This window comes from Babylonia areolata, chromosome 15 (assembly GCF_041734735.1).
Source record: "Babylonia areolata isolate BAREFJ2019XMU chromosome 15, ASM4173473v1, whole genome shotgun sequence".
NCBI classification, from domain to species: Eukaryota; Metazoa; Mollusca; class Gastropoda; order Neogastropoda; family Buccinidae; genus Babylonia; species Babylonia areolata.
The window spans coordinates 13,771,527-13,787,671 of NC_134890.1; the positions used below are offsets into that span (position 1 = coordinate 13,771,527).

Consider the following 16,145-nt stretch of genomic DNA (forward strand, 5'->3'; position numbering starts at 1 on the left):
ACACAGACTCGCACACAAGCATGCATGCGTGTGCGCATGCACGCGAGCATTCTTATTCACATACACATAGACAAACTTGTGCATTCCTATGACACAAGAAGTAAATTTCAGACCATTTGATTCTGCAATTTTCTTTTTTCCTGTGTTATTCTAAGCTACAATTTAGAGATTTGGAGCGAACCTGGCTTTGTGATGTATATACAACTTTCTTTTTGACTCACTTGTGTACACAAAGTGAATATGTTTTATAACCTTGTTTTGGTTGTGTGTGTGTTTGCCCATGGTTAACTTTCACTTGTCACTTTTTCAGCAAATTCAAATTGTAGTAAAAGTAAAAAGACATGGCAGTAGATTTTAGTAAGCTATCTGGCAGTTACCATCATGAAGCCACTGCTCCAGAAATTTACATTTCCTCAGAACCAGTCTGAAATGATGACTCTTGCATTCTGTACTGGTAAACATTTATGTGAAGTGATCTCTCTCTCTCTCTCTCTCTCTCTCTCTCTCTCAGACTGTCAAATAATTTTTGTTACTTTGATATGGTTGCTCCACCCCGGGAATGCAGGAATGACCAAACCACAAGCCTCCCTCTCGCTCTCGCTCTCTCTCTCTTTTGTTTTTTGTTGTTATTTTTTTTGTTTTGTTTGGGTTTTTGTGTGTGTGTGTGTTTTGTTGTTTCTGTTTACTTTTTTGCAGTATTGTAATTTTTAAGGCACAGTTAGTAGGAATCTTATGTGAATCACAAGGCTTTTCCTCTACTAGTGTATTCAGTTTTGGCTCTCTGGATGAAAAGCGAAAGTATTTGTTTTATTTCACTGTGTTTGGTTTGGTTTTACTCTTTTATTTATTTTTTTTTTTCTTTTTTTTTTTTTTTTTTTTTTGAGTCTTTTCAATGGCTTTGAGATGGGGGATGGTGGGTGGGAGGTGGAGCCAACAAAGGTTTTTTTCTTTCTTTTCACAAGTGGAAGATCCAAATAAAATGTTTGTCAGAGCAGTTGATAACACTGTTCAGGGATGTGATGTGATGTATGAAATGTAGTTTGTTCCCTTGACTTAGAATCGAAACGTGCCATTAGCATGGTAAACTCTGGTGTTACTTTTGGATAGGTGTTTGGTGACATTTGAATTTCACCTTGTCATTAATATCATTGTCAGTTTTGTTTTTGCCCCTGTTTCGAGTTTAAAAATTGCTATGTTCTACCAAACCATGAATGTGCATGATAGCATAAATGTGTAAAAACCCTTGTAGATATCAGATTCAGTATTGTGTTAGCTATGGTTTGAAGCAACTGCCAGAAAAGTAAACAGGTATCTGGTATGATCATGTCTTTTTATCATTGAGGATTTGAGACCAGATTCCAAGTAAGTTTTGACAGGCAGTTGTTGGGAGAGATGGAACTCACACACTCATTGAAGCCTCTGAGAAATGCATGTCCTGTTCATCAGACTCGGTACACTGGATGGTTATGGTTTTTTGCAGGCATCTCGATGTGTTATGAGAATAACACTGGCAGTCTGCTACAGATTTCTTTACTACTTGTTCTGTCTTCTTGTCTCGTTTTGTTTTGGTCTCTATTTTTCTTTTTTTTTCTTTGAATTTTCTTTCTTTTGTTCTTCTCAGAGAGTATTAAACACAAACAAAATTGGAAAAAGCTGTTGATATCAGAGAACAATTCTAGTATTCAAACAACCATTTCTGGTGTTTTCGGTAGACATGAAAGTTTGAAAGTGCTGTGTTTTTCCATGAGTTTCACATTACTATACAGATTTCCTTTTGGGTATTTTGGCAGTTTTTCTTTTATTTTTATTTTATTTTATTTTATTTTATCTTTTTATTTATTTCATCGAAGCGCATATTTTGTAATTGGACCTTGGCCGGACGCATTCTCTTCAGTTTTAGAAAAATTAGTCTTTCCACCCATGGTCTTAACAGGCAAAGGTACCTTGTTTCGGTTGTATCAGGGGGTGACGGGGGGGATGGATGGATGGAGAGGGAGTGTGTCCAAGATTCTGTCGGTTCAGTGATGCAAATTGCGTTGGTCTGCGAGGATTCCTTAGCTGCATGTTGTTTCTGATTCAGTCCTGTTACCAAAGTTTGTACTCATAGCAATTCTGGAAAAGTCTTGGATAAATGAGAGAACCATTTCCTGGGGTGGAAAAGTTTTGGAAAATTACGTTTTTACCCTTCAGGGTGTAGAAAAGTTTTGTAATTTTAATAACCCTTTGGCCAGTACCTCTCAGTAACAGGCTTAATGCATTCAGAACTTAAGCAGAAATGATGAAAATTGAAATTGAACAATGGTGCTGGGATATCCGCTGATCTTTTTCATTGGGGATGAAGCAGACAAAAATTTTCAAAAAATCAGATTGGCTCTGTGTTTGGTATGGAAAATTTTCAGTCTGGTCTGGAGAAAAATAAGGTATTCTAGATGGTCACATCTGTGGGAACCTTAACTGTTGTCAACAATAACTGTGTCTGTTTAATGATTCATTTGTATTTTCTATACATAGCCTTGTAAAATGCACCACATGATAGATGTTAACAGCACTATAGCAATGAAAATACTTGTAGTAGCACACTTGTGGTAAAAATGGAGATAATATCATCACTACAGTGAATGGTATAGTTGGGTTTTTTTGTTTTTGTTGTTTTGTTTGTTTATTTATTCCTTCTACTGTTCATTGTACATTTTTTCTTTTGAAGATCACCTTTACTTGAAAAATTTGCCCTGAAAAATACTAAGTCTTGACAACCATCCTTTTGTTGTTTTTTGCTCTTCAGTTTTTGTGGTAAGAAAGTGCATAAAAATGGCATTATTTAGTGCTAAAGTCTGGATTCTTCTTGAATGTGGAACAGTTGAGATATTCATATATGTTCCTTAAAAAAAACAAAAAACATGTTTGGCACCAGTTTTCTGTTCACTGCTGTGACAGCTGAACAGATTAGAACCGATGAATGGATGCTAGAGTCCAATCTGTAATTGAGTTTTGCCATATATCATTATCCATGCACAAAATTTAATGACATTGACAGATTTAACGCTCATTTGGAGAGAGAGAGAAACAGACAAAAAAAACAAACATTGTGAACATTTAGTAGTTTGGTTCAACATTAAAAACAAAAACTAAAAAGTGTTGGCTCTGTCAAAATGGTGACAAAGGTAAGAGAAACTGGAATTGTCAAGTTGTGGGTACACTTTTCTGTGGGACAAGATTATTCTCTTTAGAAGGGAAAAAAGTACTGTCCCTGAAGTTGCACAACAAAAAGAAAGAAAGAATGCCACATTCTTTTGTAAAGTAAAACTGCAGAAGAGTATTGCACTATATATTGCAATTATAAAGCCATTTAGATGCCCAAGTTGAACTTTCCACCATCTTTGCAAAACAACTGGTTATGGTGATACAATAATAATGATAACTAGTATTTGTATTGTGCTGAACCTTATGCACTTACCAATCAAAGCTTATAGGAGTCATAAATACCAGTGATTAGCACATATGCATCGATCATGAGTATGTACACTGATACCATTGTTACAAAGGTATGGGCGGAAAAAATAACTTGAGTGATGTCATCAACTTGCAAAATCATCGGATATGACACATATTTGGTCAACAAGCCAATCCATTGGTGAGTCTGTACCATGATGATAGTTGTTCAGCTTGCGAAGGTAGGCATGGTTGGAAGAAATAGCTGGAGTCTTGGCATCATCTTGGTAAAATAATTGCGAATGACATGTATTTGGTCAACAAGCTAATCCATTATTGAGTCCATACAATGATGACAGTTGTTGCAAAGGTAGGTATGGTTGGAAAAAATAGCTGGAGTCTTTGCACATTCTCACCATATTTTCCTCTCTTGTTGCTTGTGCATTCATTGTTCATGTAGCTGTGTCTATCGTAGCGAATCAACTCTGTTTTCTTTCAGTTTCACACCTGCTTTTGAGCATTTCATATTTGCTGATTTGCCCATCATATATTTCCAGTAGATTTGTTTCTGTCAGTGTATTGTGCATTGTGGGTGGCGTTTTGCGAACCATATCCAGGATCATTGCTGGAAATTATAATCATTATGATGCCCAGAAAATGATTTGTTCAAATTCATGTAAAATCACACTAACTAATTTATTTTTCTCTCAAATTGTACTACAGTGAATTCTGGAATGTTAAAGTGATAGCTCATTTTCAAATGCAAGGCACTAAACAGAGAGAAAATACTTGTCTGAATGTTGCAGACTCTATTACCAGTGGGAGTTATGAGAGCGCCCCTGTTCAAACCAAACAGGCCTCACCTGATAATTCACAGTCGCCCATCTCAGGCTCTGGGAGAAGCTCAGCAGATGTTAATTCACCAAGTCAGGGTGAGGAGAGAATGACTTGTTTACACAAAACACTTTTGTTTTATCTATCTTGTCTCTCTCCACATTGCATTCATGCGGCAGTTTTTAAAGCATGAAAATATCATTTTTGAACGACATCTATGCACATTTATTCCTCGCAGAGTTCTGTGCATGGACATATGTATATTCCCAGATCTTTCTCTCTTTCTCTCTCTCTATCTTTTTTTTTTTTTTTTTTTTTTTTTTTAATAATTTTTCCATTGATGTATGATATTTATTCATGAAACTGTTCCATTCCAAAGACTCTTGATCTTGCTGTATCCATTGTACTTCACGAGAATGGCTTTTCATTTTTGGCATGGTGGTCATTTAACTGAGCCAGAGTAATGGTAGAAGTCGTTGGCAGTCTGATTCCTCTCACAATTTGGTGAATAGTTGCAGCTTTGGATTTGTCTGTGAAGGGATGGTTGAATCCGTCTTGTCAGGCTGAGTATGTTGTCCGCAAAATCCTGGATTAGCTTAGTGTTCCTTTCAATATTAAGTGACTCAGGGACATGCAGAAACACACTGATTGGCTTTCACAAAAAGGAAAACAATGCTGTATGAATTTTGTTTTATATTTGTGTTCAGGTCAGTAAAGTCTCTTTCACTGTTTCAGTGAAAGCTTTGTTCGGAATAGTCTTCTTCAGTTGTTGAGGATAGTCTGAAATTTCTGAAGCCTAAATTTTGAGTTGTGTGTGGCTGTTGCAAATTAAAATATCTTTGCTAAAGGAGAGGTTTTTTTGGGGTGGGGGGTGGGGGGTATTGTTTGTTTTCTTAGTTCTGTTAGCTATTATTTAATCTTTTTTTTTTTCAATTGTGTTTATTTCATTCTTTATTTTGTATTGTGTCTTTCCAGTTATTTGCATTTATTGATTTCTTTTTTTATAGGTTATGTGATGGCTTTAACAGTAAACATGCAGTTACAGTATGTATTCCAGTAGATGGTCTGAAGTATTACACACACTTTCAGTCTTTGGTGTGTGTGTGTGTAATTTCTTACATTTTTCATTTGTTATTTCTTAATAACACTCATCAATTCTCTGATGTACAGTTTCATAATTTCTGCTGCTGATCTTTTTTTTCTTTTCTTTCGTTTCTTTTTTTTTTTTTTTTTTTTTTTTCTTTTCTTTTTTGGATACATGTTCCTTTCTCTTTGTCACTATGAAGATTTTCCTGATTTGAAACATTTCAAGAGGGATGTGGTTTTAAAAAAAAAAGAAAAAAGAGAGAGAGATGTTTACTTACAGTCATGCATAAAAAAAAAAAAGGAAGCACGTAAACACATATTAAAGAACAGTAGTGGAAACACCATTACCCTGTATTGCTGAGTGTGGCATTCCATAGAGCATTTGCAAGAATGAAGACCAGCAAAGATTTTCAAATAACCTGTTTTGTTGTCATGAGACACAAGGGACTGAATTGTGTTACATATTTTAACATATGTATGTTGACATAGTCTGTGTAATTGACATCATATGACTTGCTTTTCTGTGAGATTCACAAACGAAAGAGCAATCAGGACCTTTTTTTTTTAACCATTGCCTTAATGAAGACATACAATTCACAGGCAGAAAAATAAATCGGTGTCTTGATGTTAGATACTGAGCAAATTTGATAAAATTTGGCTACACAAACTTGGTCTCAACTTGTTACATGGGTGGGAGAGTATTTCTGTGTTATATTGGCATTTGGATATGTTAAAAAAAAAATAAAAAAATAAAAACACACACAAAAAATGTTTAGTTTACTTTGTTTATGTATGGAGACCATACTTAACCCTGGCTGGAAACTTCTCAGTATTACAAGAATCAGTCACTCCCACTGATGTTATCATGGATGATTACTTGTGGCAGACTCCATGTTTCTGAAAAACACTTTTAAAATTCTGCAAGCAACTAAGAGCAGAGTGGCCTTAATGAAACAGAAGCAGCAAAGAAAGTAGTCTGACTGGCTGTTAATAAAGAATAATTTTTCTCTTTTTTTTATCTTTGATCATACGAAGCATGAAGAGGAGTAAAATAAAATCACTTTTTGAATTAGATAATGAAAAGCAACAATGAAATAAGGACATTAATTGTGCACTGGTACTTGAATGAAAACACCTACTGTAAAAGCCAGAAAAAAGGAAAGAAACAACAACAAAGAGGAAGTGAAACAAAGCGAAGTGAAATCGATTTATCTGTGTGTTTGTGTTGAAAGAGAAGAAACCGACTAAAAGTTATTGTGATAATTATGAGGGGAAATGTTTTATGTATATATGTATTGAAATCACATATTAATAATGTATGTTAAGTCTAAGAGCTGGGCAAGCAAACCTGTGAATGGAGATGATGTGATGGTTAGTAGGAGAATGATGATGGAAAAACAGAAGGGAGGAGGCAAGAAGGAAAGAGTTTTGGACCACAGCCACACACAGGGATCTGTCTTGACTTTGGGAAGTGCGCTGTGTTTTGTATTCACAGACAAGGGATCAATCTGACTTTGGGAAGTGTGTGTGTTTGGGAATGGAGGAAGGGGAAGAGTATAGGATGACCATGCACACACACACACACACACACACACACACACACACACACACGCAGAGCAAAAAAACACTATCTGACAGTGGGAAGTGGTGTGTTGTGTTTTGTTGAAGGGCACATGGGGTGTGGCACTGCTGGGCCCCCCTACACTGTTCTGGTGGCCACGGACATCAACACTATCCCCCCCGGCAGTATGGTGGTCAATCCACACACTTGTTAGTAGTAGTACTCACTTACTCCTCCGCTATTCGCTACCTCCCAGCCCATATTCCAGGCTTTGTTGCCGTTTTTTTTTTTTTGTCTCTCTCTTCCGCCCCATGTTTTTTGCTTTCCCCTTATCTTTGTTTCTTTGGGGTTTTTTGTTGTTGTTATTTTTGTTTTTTGTTTTTTTTATTCACTCACTCTGCCACCGCCACTGCCGTCCAGTGTTGCTACCTTTTTTTTCTTCTTCTTCTTTTGTGTGTGTTTGATTTTTTTTTCTTAGTCTTGCTCTTTCTTTCTTAGGTTATTTATTTATTTTTTATCATATTTTATCTTTTACTTTTTATGAAATATGTATGTGTGTGTATTCTTCTGGTTTTGAGGGTGTAGCACACAAAAGCCTAAGCTTGGCCTCACCGCCTTCATTTTTTTTTTTGCTTCGTGTAGTACCTAGTCCCACTGGCTGGCTTTTTCTTCTGCTGCTTTCTCTTTTCCCCCTCCCAAACCCCACACCACCATTTAATTTTTTTTATTTTTATGAAAATGATTTTGATGACTGATTTGCAGTCAGATTGAATGCGCACATGCCGTTTTCAAACCCAGGAAACGAAAGCATTTTGTTAAAACTTAGAATTGACATTTATATGCCATAAGGCTTAGACTTGACTCCGTCCCTTTACTACCACATACTAAGTTTTTTCTACCATAATGCCTCCATGAATGGGCATATGTGCAGTACTTGCACACAGTTTGGTGTGCTTTTTTTTTTTTTGCCTGGTTGTAGCTGCGCTTGATGAGTGACGTGGGGGAAAATCTGTTGAATGAAAGATCATCGTTCTGAATCTTTCTGGTGTTCAGTGTAGTGCAGTTTAACTAGGTGTGTGTGATGGGTTGCTGAGGCAGTGTCTGCTACTGATTTTTACAGAAGATGACAGCAGTTCATTTCTACCTATGGCTGTTTGCTCAGGAAAGAAAAAAAAAAAACCCAAAACTGCTGGTTTTATTTTCAGTTTCACTTACATGGTGTCATGGCATGCAGACAGATTCAATTAGCTATGTCATATCTCTTTCAAAAAGAAAGAAAAAGAAAAGAAAGGAGCACATGCATAATCTGCATAAACCCAGTGCTCTGGTCAGGGTCTTGAGAACTGTCCTGCCAGTTATAAAATGCTTGTATGTTGTGTGCACTGTATGAGAGAGATGGGGGGAGACAAATTGACTGATTTGGTAATTTGACCGGTTTTATCTCTTTCTCACCACTCTGAATCTCTTCACTTCTCTCCTCTCTCTCTGTGTCATATTTACTCACTCTCTTTTTATCATGTTCCCTTCCTCTCAAAAAAAATGTGGAGGCACTAACGTGTACAAACTTGTTCTGCCGAAATATTAGAGTATCTTCTGCGAAACTTCCATTTAAAAATATTCATTTGTGCTTGATTTTGTCATGTTTTTCATCTTGTGATTTTTGGGTACCATTTCATAATTATGATTTTGTAAACATATATCTTTTGTAGTGAAAGAAAAGCAAAGGCTGTTAGTGTGTGGCTTTATGCTTTATTTTCTCTCGTTTCACTCTGATATCCAGTAGACTGCTTTTTTGTAATATAATAGGTAGTTTCTCTGTGTACACATTCCTTTCTCTTCTTGGGGGTAATTGACATAACAGTTTTATGATTAGAATTGCTGACTTTGCCTTTGATATTTGACTTGCCTGTCACTGTCAGTTCAGTAACTTCAGACCTTTTTGCAGTTTGCAGTTGGCAGGGCGATTTGGTTGATAGATTAAAGGCCCCCTAGCTTTTTACGTTTATCAGGGCAGTGAATGAATATCCTCTATGTGTAAGGCTCAGCTTAGGAAGGTGGGGCCCAATCCTCTCCTTCATCCATTTTAGCCATCCCCAACCAAAGTCAGGTACCCGTTCACACCTGTGGTGGAGTGAGGAAAGTAAGTGCCTTTCTCAAGGACACAACACCATGCCAAAATGGGGTCTCAAACCCTGATCATTTGCAAACACTTGATCAAAAGTCCAACGCTGAACAGACTTTGCCATGGCGCCCACAGGGAGATTAAGGAACAGTACTGAACAGTGATGTCAGGCTATGCTCCTTGCTCTTCACAGTCTTCCAAAATTTGAAACTGCAAACTGCTGTCTTGTTGAAAATCTCTCATTCTCTCTCTCAGACACAAAAGCATTCGTTCATGGATCAGTGCATTGCATGGACAGGCTCATGCATGCTTGTGCATACATGCATGCGTGCGCACATATGCTACGCATGCATCCCCATGCATGTTCGTACACAGACATGCTCAGACAGTCTTATGCCTCTGCTGTGGATACTTTTTCTAGACTTGCATGCTTTGTGTTGGTGAAACACTCTTCACTGAAGCAAGCAAGTGAATTGTATAAGGTGGAACTGTACCTGTACAGTTTTTCTTCTGGTTTTGTAGACAGTACTTATTAATTTTTATTTTTTCTTTAACTGTTGTTCACTGGATTATTACAGTGGTATGGATTTGGGGGTTGGGTTGCTTAAAAACGTTTTAGATTTATTTGTTCATTTATTTGTGGGTTTTTTTGGCACCAATTTCCTCCCAGTTTTGTCTGTCATCACCCACAGACTTATTAGTCCAGTCAGTCACAATGTGCTCATGTTTTGTCAGCAGTTTGTGAGCATTCTGATGATTGCTTTGCTTAGTTTGAACTTCATTTCACTGTTGTTAAAATGATTGAACATATCTGGCTTACAGTCATCAGCGATACATATAAAATGTGTTTGTTTGTAATGTAGTCTGATTATTTGTCTGCGTCTTAGTTGAATGTTGCTGAAATACTTTGTAACAGCATTACAGCTCATGGTTTGTAACTCTTGGCTGCGGAGAATAATTTTACTTTTTTTTTTCTTTTTCTTTTTTTCTTTTCTTTTTTATAGAGACAAAGTATGGGTTATGTAAGTGTAGCGCTGCATAGTTTTTTGCTTTTTAATATCGTAAGCACAATGTATTTATCAAAGCAACAATGTCAGATGTCAAGCACAGTGTATTGGCTCAGAAAAAACCCTGCTTCTCTCTCTGTTTCACCCTCTCTCTATATCTGTCTTTTTGTGTGTCTGTCTCCTTCCCTTTCTCCCTCCCTCCCTCTCCCTCCCTCCCTCCCTCTCTCTCTCTCTCTCTCGTTCTCTCTCTCTCTCTCTCGTTCTCTCTCTCTCTCTCTCCCCTTTTCAAGAAGTGGTTTGTAACTCTGTATCATTCTCTCTCTGGCTGTCCATCTCTCTGCCCTTTACCCTCCCTCAGTTTGTCAGGCTGTCTGGCCAGTTCAGCTTTGCAGAAGGATTTTAGGCGGAAGCATTCAAGAATGGAGTTGACCCAGAAAACAGAATAGCATACCATGGTCTTTTATGAAGAAGAAGGACTGAGATTGACTGTGCCCAGTGCCAGAAAAGGAACGACCAATCAAGGGCAGACTCTGTTCCCGTTGAGAAAGCTTATGAGAATTTACACAAGAAGATATTAAGATCCTCTTATTTCTCAAGACAATTTGATGTTATCATTGTGTTTGTCTGGGGTATATCCAAGTAAAACCTGCAGTTGTTTAAGAAGATGATCAGTGTTCTCAGTACCTGACTCTTAGTCACAGAAGTGAGAAGAAACACGTTTGAAAGTGACCCACAGAATGTACATGTACTTTTTTGCTCTCTTCTTTTTCTGTCATGTCTGTCTCTCACTCTTTTTTCTCAGTTGGCCTCTTCTTTTTTGGATTTGCTCATTGTTGTGGGCACATGGTGTGTATGTTTTATATGTATATTGACTATACCAGCTGTTTGTAGAATACCTGCACATTGAGCATGCTTCCTGGTTTTGTCTTCCTCCTCGCATTTGCACAAACGTGGATGAGAATGAGGATGATAATGATGATGATAATGATTGCAACAGTAAGGTGATTCTTGTGTTGATGATAACAGTAGTGGGGCAATTCTTGGGAGTTGCAAGCTTTTATCTTTGTATTAAGAGGTGTGTTAAAATGAAAAGTAAATACTGTAGAATTTCAAGATACTAGCAGTATTATGTGCATGGAATTTTTCACAAATTAAAAAAAACAAAAACAACTGACATATATATTATTACACATTTTTTTCACTTATTTGAGGTGTCAGTATGGCTTAAGAATGACATTATGTTTTAGGGTATCTTTTGCGCCTGTGTATGTTGGCATGTCTGCATATGTCATGGCAGGGGAGAGAAAGATGAACAGTTTATTTTCAGAAATGAAAAGTTCAAGCATCTAGGCTCTGCACTGTAGGAAACAAGTGATAAATGATTTACAGTATGGATATTCTGGACAACAGTATGATGAATATGTGACCATGATGATGATGATGAAAATTATCATGGTGTTGACATTACTTGTTTTTTATGACTCTTCATAGTGTTTAAACATATTGGGAGTGACAGTGAGTTCCTGTCAAAAGTGAAGAGAAGGAAAAGCAATGAAGACAGAAACAGTGAAAGATAACTTTCTTGTGTGTGTATGTTACAAAGACAGTAGATGAAAATAGTAATGGCGAAAAAATTCTTCTGCTTTTTTTGTGTGTGTGTGCTTTTTTCTTTTTTAGCAGCAGTATTTAATCGTGAATTTAGAACAGACTTGATACATTTTTTGTGGATGATTGTAATATATACAGATGTGTGCTTGTGCTCTACATATGTATGCAGATACATACAGGCATGCATGGTTTAATAAACAAGAAGGGCCATTCTGGATTTAATGCATTTGTTTACTATAGTTGGTCTATTTTCATTTATTACTTCATCCTTTTATAATCTTCGCTGTAGCAAAATTGAACATGAATATTTGCTATAACAGTCTGTTGTTCTTTGGCAAAATTGAATTAATCATCTGATTGCGAAGTGTCAAAGCTGGTAGATGTTTATTGACAAAGTTTGATTTAACCTCAATAATTACGTATGCATTTTTTCTCCTGTGTGCATAACTGCTATACAAGCAGATATTAATGTGCCGTATCAGACTTGTTATTGATGTGCCACAAAAGCAGTGTATTTTTGCTCTTCCCCTGTGCAGTGCAACCACATACCAACGCAGACGGGACCCCCTACCGCTACAACCCCAATGACCCCAACGGCCTGCCACCCTGGCTGGCGGCCAGTGGAGGAGCCATGGGAGGAAGTGGGGCCACCACCACCAGCACACCCCATCTCTCCCACCACCCCCACCCCCACCCTCACCAGCACCAGCCGGCCACCAGCCACATCAGCTACAACACAAACCACGCACCTTCTTCGGTGCTGCAACCTTTGCAATATTCCCTCAGTGGCCAGGTAAGAGCAGTGAAACGGGGCATGATTAAGACCTGTTGAAAAGGGGAGGTTGGGGGTGGGGAGAAGGAGGGGTTTCTTTGTCTTTGTTTCACTCACTCTGTCATGTCTCACTCGCTCATGCTGTTTCAGTCCCCTGCTCGCTCTCTCTCTCTCTCTCTCTCTCTCTCTCTCTCTCTCTCTCTCTCTCTCTGTTTCTGTATTTCTCTGGGATATGTGTAATTTATTCTGTAAGGCCATGGCCCCTAATGAAGGGGGTGTTGTGAACGGACAGCCCAAAACAAGTCGTGCTAATGACAACACACATCAGTAAATGATTGAATAATTCACAACTTCAAATTGAATAATTCACAACTGATCATTACTACGTATCTGTATCCATATCTCTGTGTGTGTGTGTGTGTGTGTGTGTCGTGTCTTTTTCTCTCTTTATTTCTCTGATTCTATATTTGTGTGGGGTTTGTTTTTTTTTGTTTCATTTTTTGTTTTTTCCATGAGTGCCATTTTGCACATACTGTCTCAGAGATCCACAGATTTATATACCTCCCCCCACCAACCCCTTTTAATTTTTTACCAATATTGATGATGATTATCGGGTTCCCATAGAGTCATGGAAAAATAAATGCTAGAGACTGGAGAGAGAGAGAGAGAGGCAGTCAATGAAAAAGAAATTAGTGTCAGAAATAAATATCAAATGTGATTTTTTTTTTTTTTTTTTTTTTTTTTTTTTTTTTTTTCCTGCAACAATGTTTGAACACCCACACTTCTCCTCCCAGTTTTTCTCAAAATCTCCCTCTGTGTGGTAATTCTGTTGAGAATGTGTGTGTGTGTGTGTGTGTGTGTGCTTGCTTGTATGTGATTGTTTTAGGGTCTTGGAATATGCAACTTTGGAAAGAGCATGGAATTTGTTTGCTTAGTCAGATTTGTGGGAACCCTGGATTAAGATGGTGTCTGTTAGTAGATTGATCACAAAGACATTACCCACCTGAAGAATCTTTTCCCCCTAAGACAAACACACATGTAGTGTTAGAAACTGTTTATGACATGAACAGAGGTCAAGCAGTGGAGGCCAAGCAGTTTCAGTCACAGTCAGTGCTAACATAAACAATATCTGTGTCCCATCGCATGTGGAAAATGATGTATAATGTCTTTCTATGTCAACAAGTTCAGAACAGTACATTTAAACATAGAGATATGTTATTATGCCTGTGATTTCTCCTCTCTTTTTCCTCCCTCCCCTCCCTTTGTGCATGGAATGTTAATAATATAAAATGTTTTTCTTTTTTTACGGTCAGTAAACTGTGAACAACACATATGGATATTACATCTGTGGTCTCCCCTGTCTCTGTTTCCTCCCTCCCCTCCCATCCCTTCGCCGCTTCCCTGTCCTTCCCTTCCCCTCCTCCTCCTCCTCTTCTCCCACCCTCCTCTTTTCTCCCCACAGCAGAGCACGGACCTGGTCAGCCGTTTCTCAGCCATGGAGGTGGCCGGCCCAGCCATGGACGCCTCTATGGATGGTCAGCAGATGATGGCCCTAGGCCCAGCCCCCCACCACCACCAGCCGCAGCAGCAGATGGCGCAGCCGCAACCCCATCTGCAACAGCAGCAGCAGCAGCAGCAGCCAGGCCAACTGCCCATGATGGTGTCTGCCAGCATGCAGCCAGCCCAGCAGTTCCTTTCCTCGTTTCCTGCCGGGACTGCCCAGGTAGAGACAGATGTCATTTGCTGGTCTGCTGCAAACCACCACATTTCTGTTGATATGCTTGCGTTGTTAATTAGTTTCATGTTATTATATTCTATGAGTGTGATCTTTTTTCTTTCTTTTTTTGTTTTATTTGGATATCTGTATTGGTATTTGGAGACCAGGAAAACTTTTTTTTTCTTTATTTTACTTTGTTTCTGCAAAAAGGTACACACATGTAAGGCTCCTTTTCTTCTCCAAACTTCAGTCACTCCCAGCCATGAATCTTTGACATGACTGGTGGATTGATCACACCACCGGGCTAGTTAAGTTGGCATTGTGCATATTTGTTTTTAGCCAAAGGTTAGTTGTTTTGGGTTGTTTTTTTTCTCTTAAATTGGTGTAATTGGTTTTCCCAAATGTCCAGCAGTTACATGTTTGCATATGTATGTTTCTCATTTCAGAACTTTTCACTTGTTTCAACTACTTTAGATGGCATAGTGGTTTTGCAGTTTTTGTTGTTTGTGTGTTGTTGTTCTTGTTGTTGGTTTTTTTATTACAATTTGTGTTTTATACTTTTAACTTTGTCACTGCAGAAAGCTCATTTTCAAACACACTGCACAGTGATACAAAATGGTTGTGTTGTAGTCTTTGTTTTTTCTTTTTGAATCTGTTATTTATGTTTTTGTGTCACTGCAGAAAAAATGCACTGGCAGTGCGACACACACTCTTAGTGACAGTGAGCACAGTAATCAAATAAAAAAAAATAAAAAATTTTGGGTCATTTTTCAGGGTCAAGGGTTCTATGCGGGGCCCCAGGTTCAATTCGTGCAGGTGGACGCACAGGGTCAGTGCCTGCCCATGACGGGGCCCACCACAGGATCCGTCCAGTCAGGGATGGTGAGCTACGGCCAGCCCCACGTCATACAAACAGCCTCAGCCCTTCAGCCGACAGCCATGCTGGACCAGTCAGGTCTGGCTGCCACGGGGGCACTGTACGGACAGAACGTGTTCACAGGAACGGTGACAGACAACCCCAGCAATGGTTACTGCGTGCCCTACAGCGTGGTGTACCAGGGCACCGCCCATTACCCAGCGCCCCCCAGCGGGAGTGTGGCCATGGCGACGCCCGCTTCGCACTATGCCTCCCCCTTCAACAACGGTCCCCCCGCAGCAGTCGTCGTCCCCGCTGACATTTGCGCCCATGGGGGGCAACCCGCAGGTGCGCCCAGCCACCCCTCCCATTGGCCAGCCTGTGGGTTACCAGCAGGGAGGGATAGGGTTGGGTCACGGGCTGTCATCCCCTCCCCAGCTACAGCCAGGGACGTACTACACCACCACCCAGCCCCACCACTTCGCCGCAGCAGCCCAGGGTCAGCCCATGATGCAGGTGTCCGTGCGCGCGCCTCAGGCAGGGACGATGGCAGGTGGAGGAGGGGGTGGGGTTGCAGCAGTCAGTGGTAACCCCCACCACCCTGTCCACCACCACCCCCAGATGGGCCACCCCCATCAACAACAGCACCCCCACCCCCACCAGCAACACCACCAGCACCAGCACAGCACGCCAGCACTGCAGCATTCCCAGTCGTACCCCCTTCTGCGCACGATCCCCTCCTCGTCATCCTCAGGCCCCACCCCTATGGCCCTAGGCCCTGCCCCACCCAACCCTAACCCGGCCCCCACCCCTCCCCAGCACTCGATGGTGTCAGTGAAGAGCCTGTCAATGGGGAGTATTCGTGGGGGTGGGGGTGCAGCTACCCCGGACAAGGATACGGGTGGTGGTGGTGGGATGGGGATGGGAGGGGTCGCGGGGTCGTTTCTGCCTGGGGGTGTTAATCAGACTGCAACTGGAGCCCCAATGCAGTTCCCAGGGCAGCTGATGGCTCAGGGCATGCGTCAGCCGCAGCCAGGTGAGTGGGTGTGTGCTGTCTGTGCTGGGCATTGTGTAACAGTGGTCCAATATTTAATCACTCTGATAAAGGTATGGAAACATAGTACTACATTCATCAAAAGTAATACTATTTTTA

The 16,145-nt window shown here is 39.9% G+C and overlaps 1 protein-coding gene across 6 annotated transcripts in view; it reads left to right on the forward strand.

The window, feature by feature from the left end:
* Positions 1-15,724, forward strand: part of LOC143290449 (uncharacterized) — a 49,430-nt gene extending 33,706 nt beyond the window's left edge. For 2 of the 6 annotated variants that reach the window (XM_076599885.1, XM_076599887.1), the window contains exons 12-16: positions 4,236-4,361; positions 7,018-7,119; positions 12,184-12,440; positions 13,882-14,142; positions 14,911-15,724. In XM_076599885.1, coding sequence (XP_076456000.1) covers positions 4,236-4,361; positions 7,018-7,119; positions 12,184-12,440; positions 13,882-14,142; positions 14,911-15,582 — 1,418 coding nt within the window. In that variant the 3' untranslated portion in view covers positions 15,583-15,724. The remainder of the gene's footprint in view (positions 1-4,235; positions 4,362-7,017; positions 7,120-12,183; positions 12,441-13,881; positions 14,143-14,910) is intronic. The other 4 variants (XM_076599886.1, XM_076599888.1, XM_076599889.1 and 1 more) reach the window with 4 other exon arrangements.
* Positions 15,725-16,145: the final 421 nt, after the last annotated feature.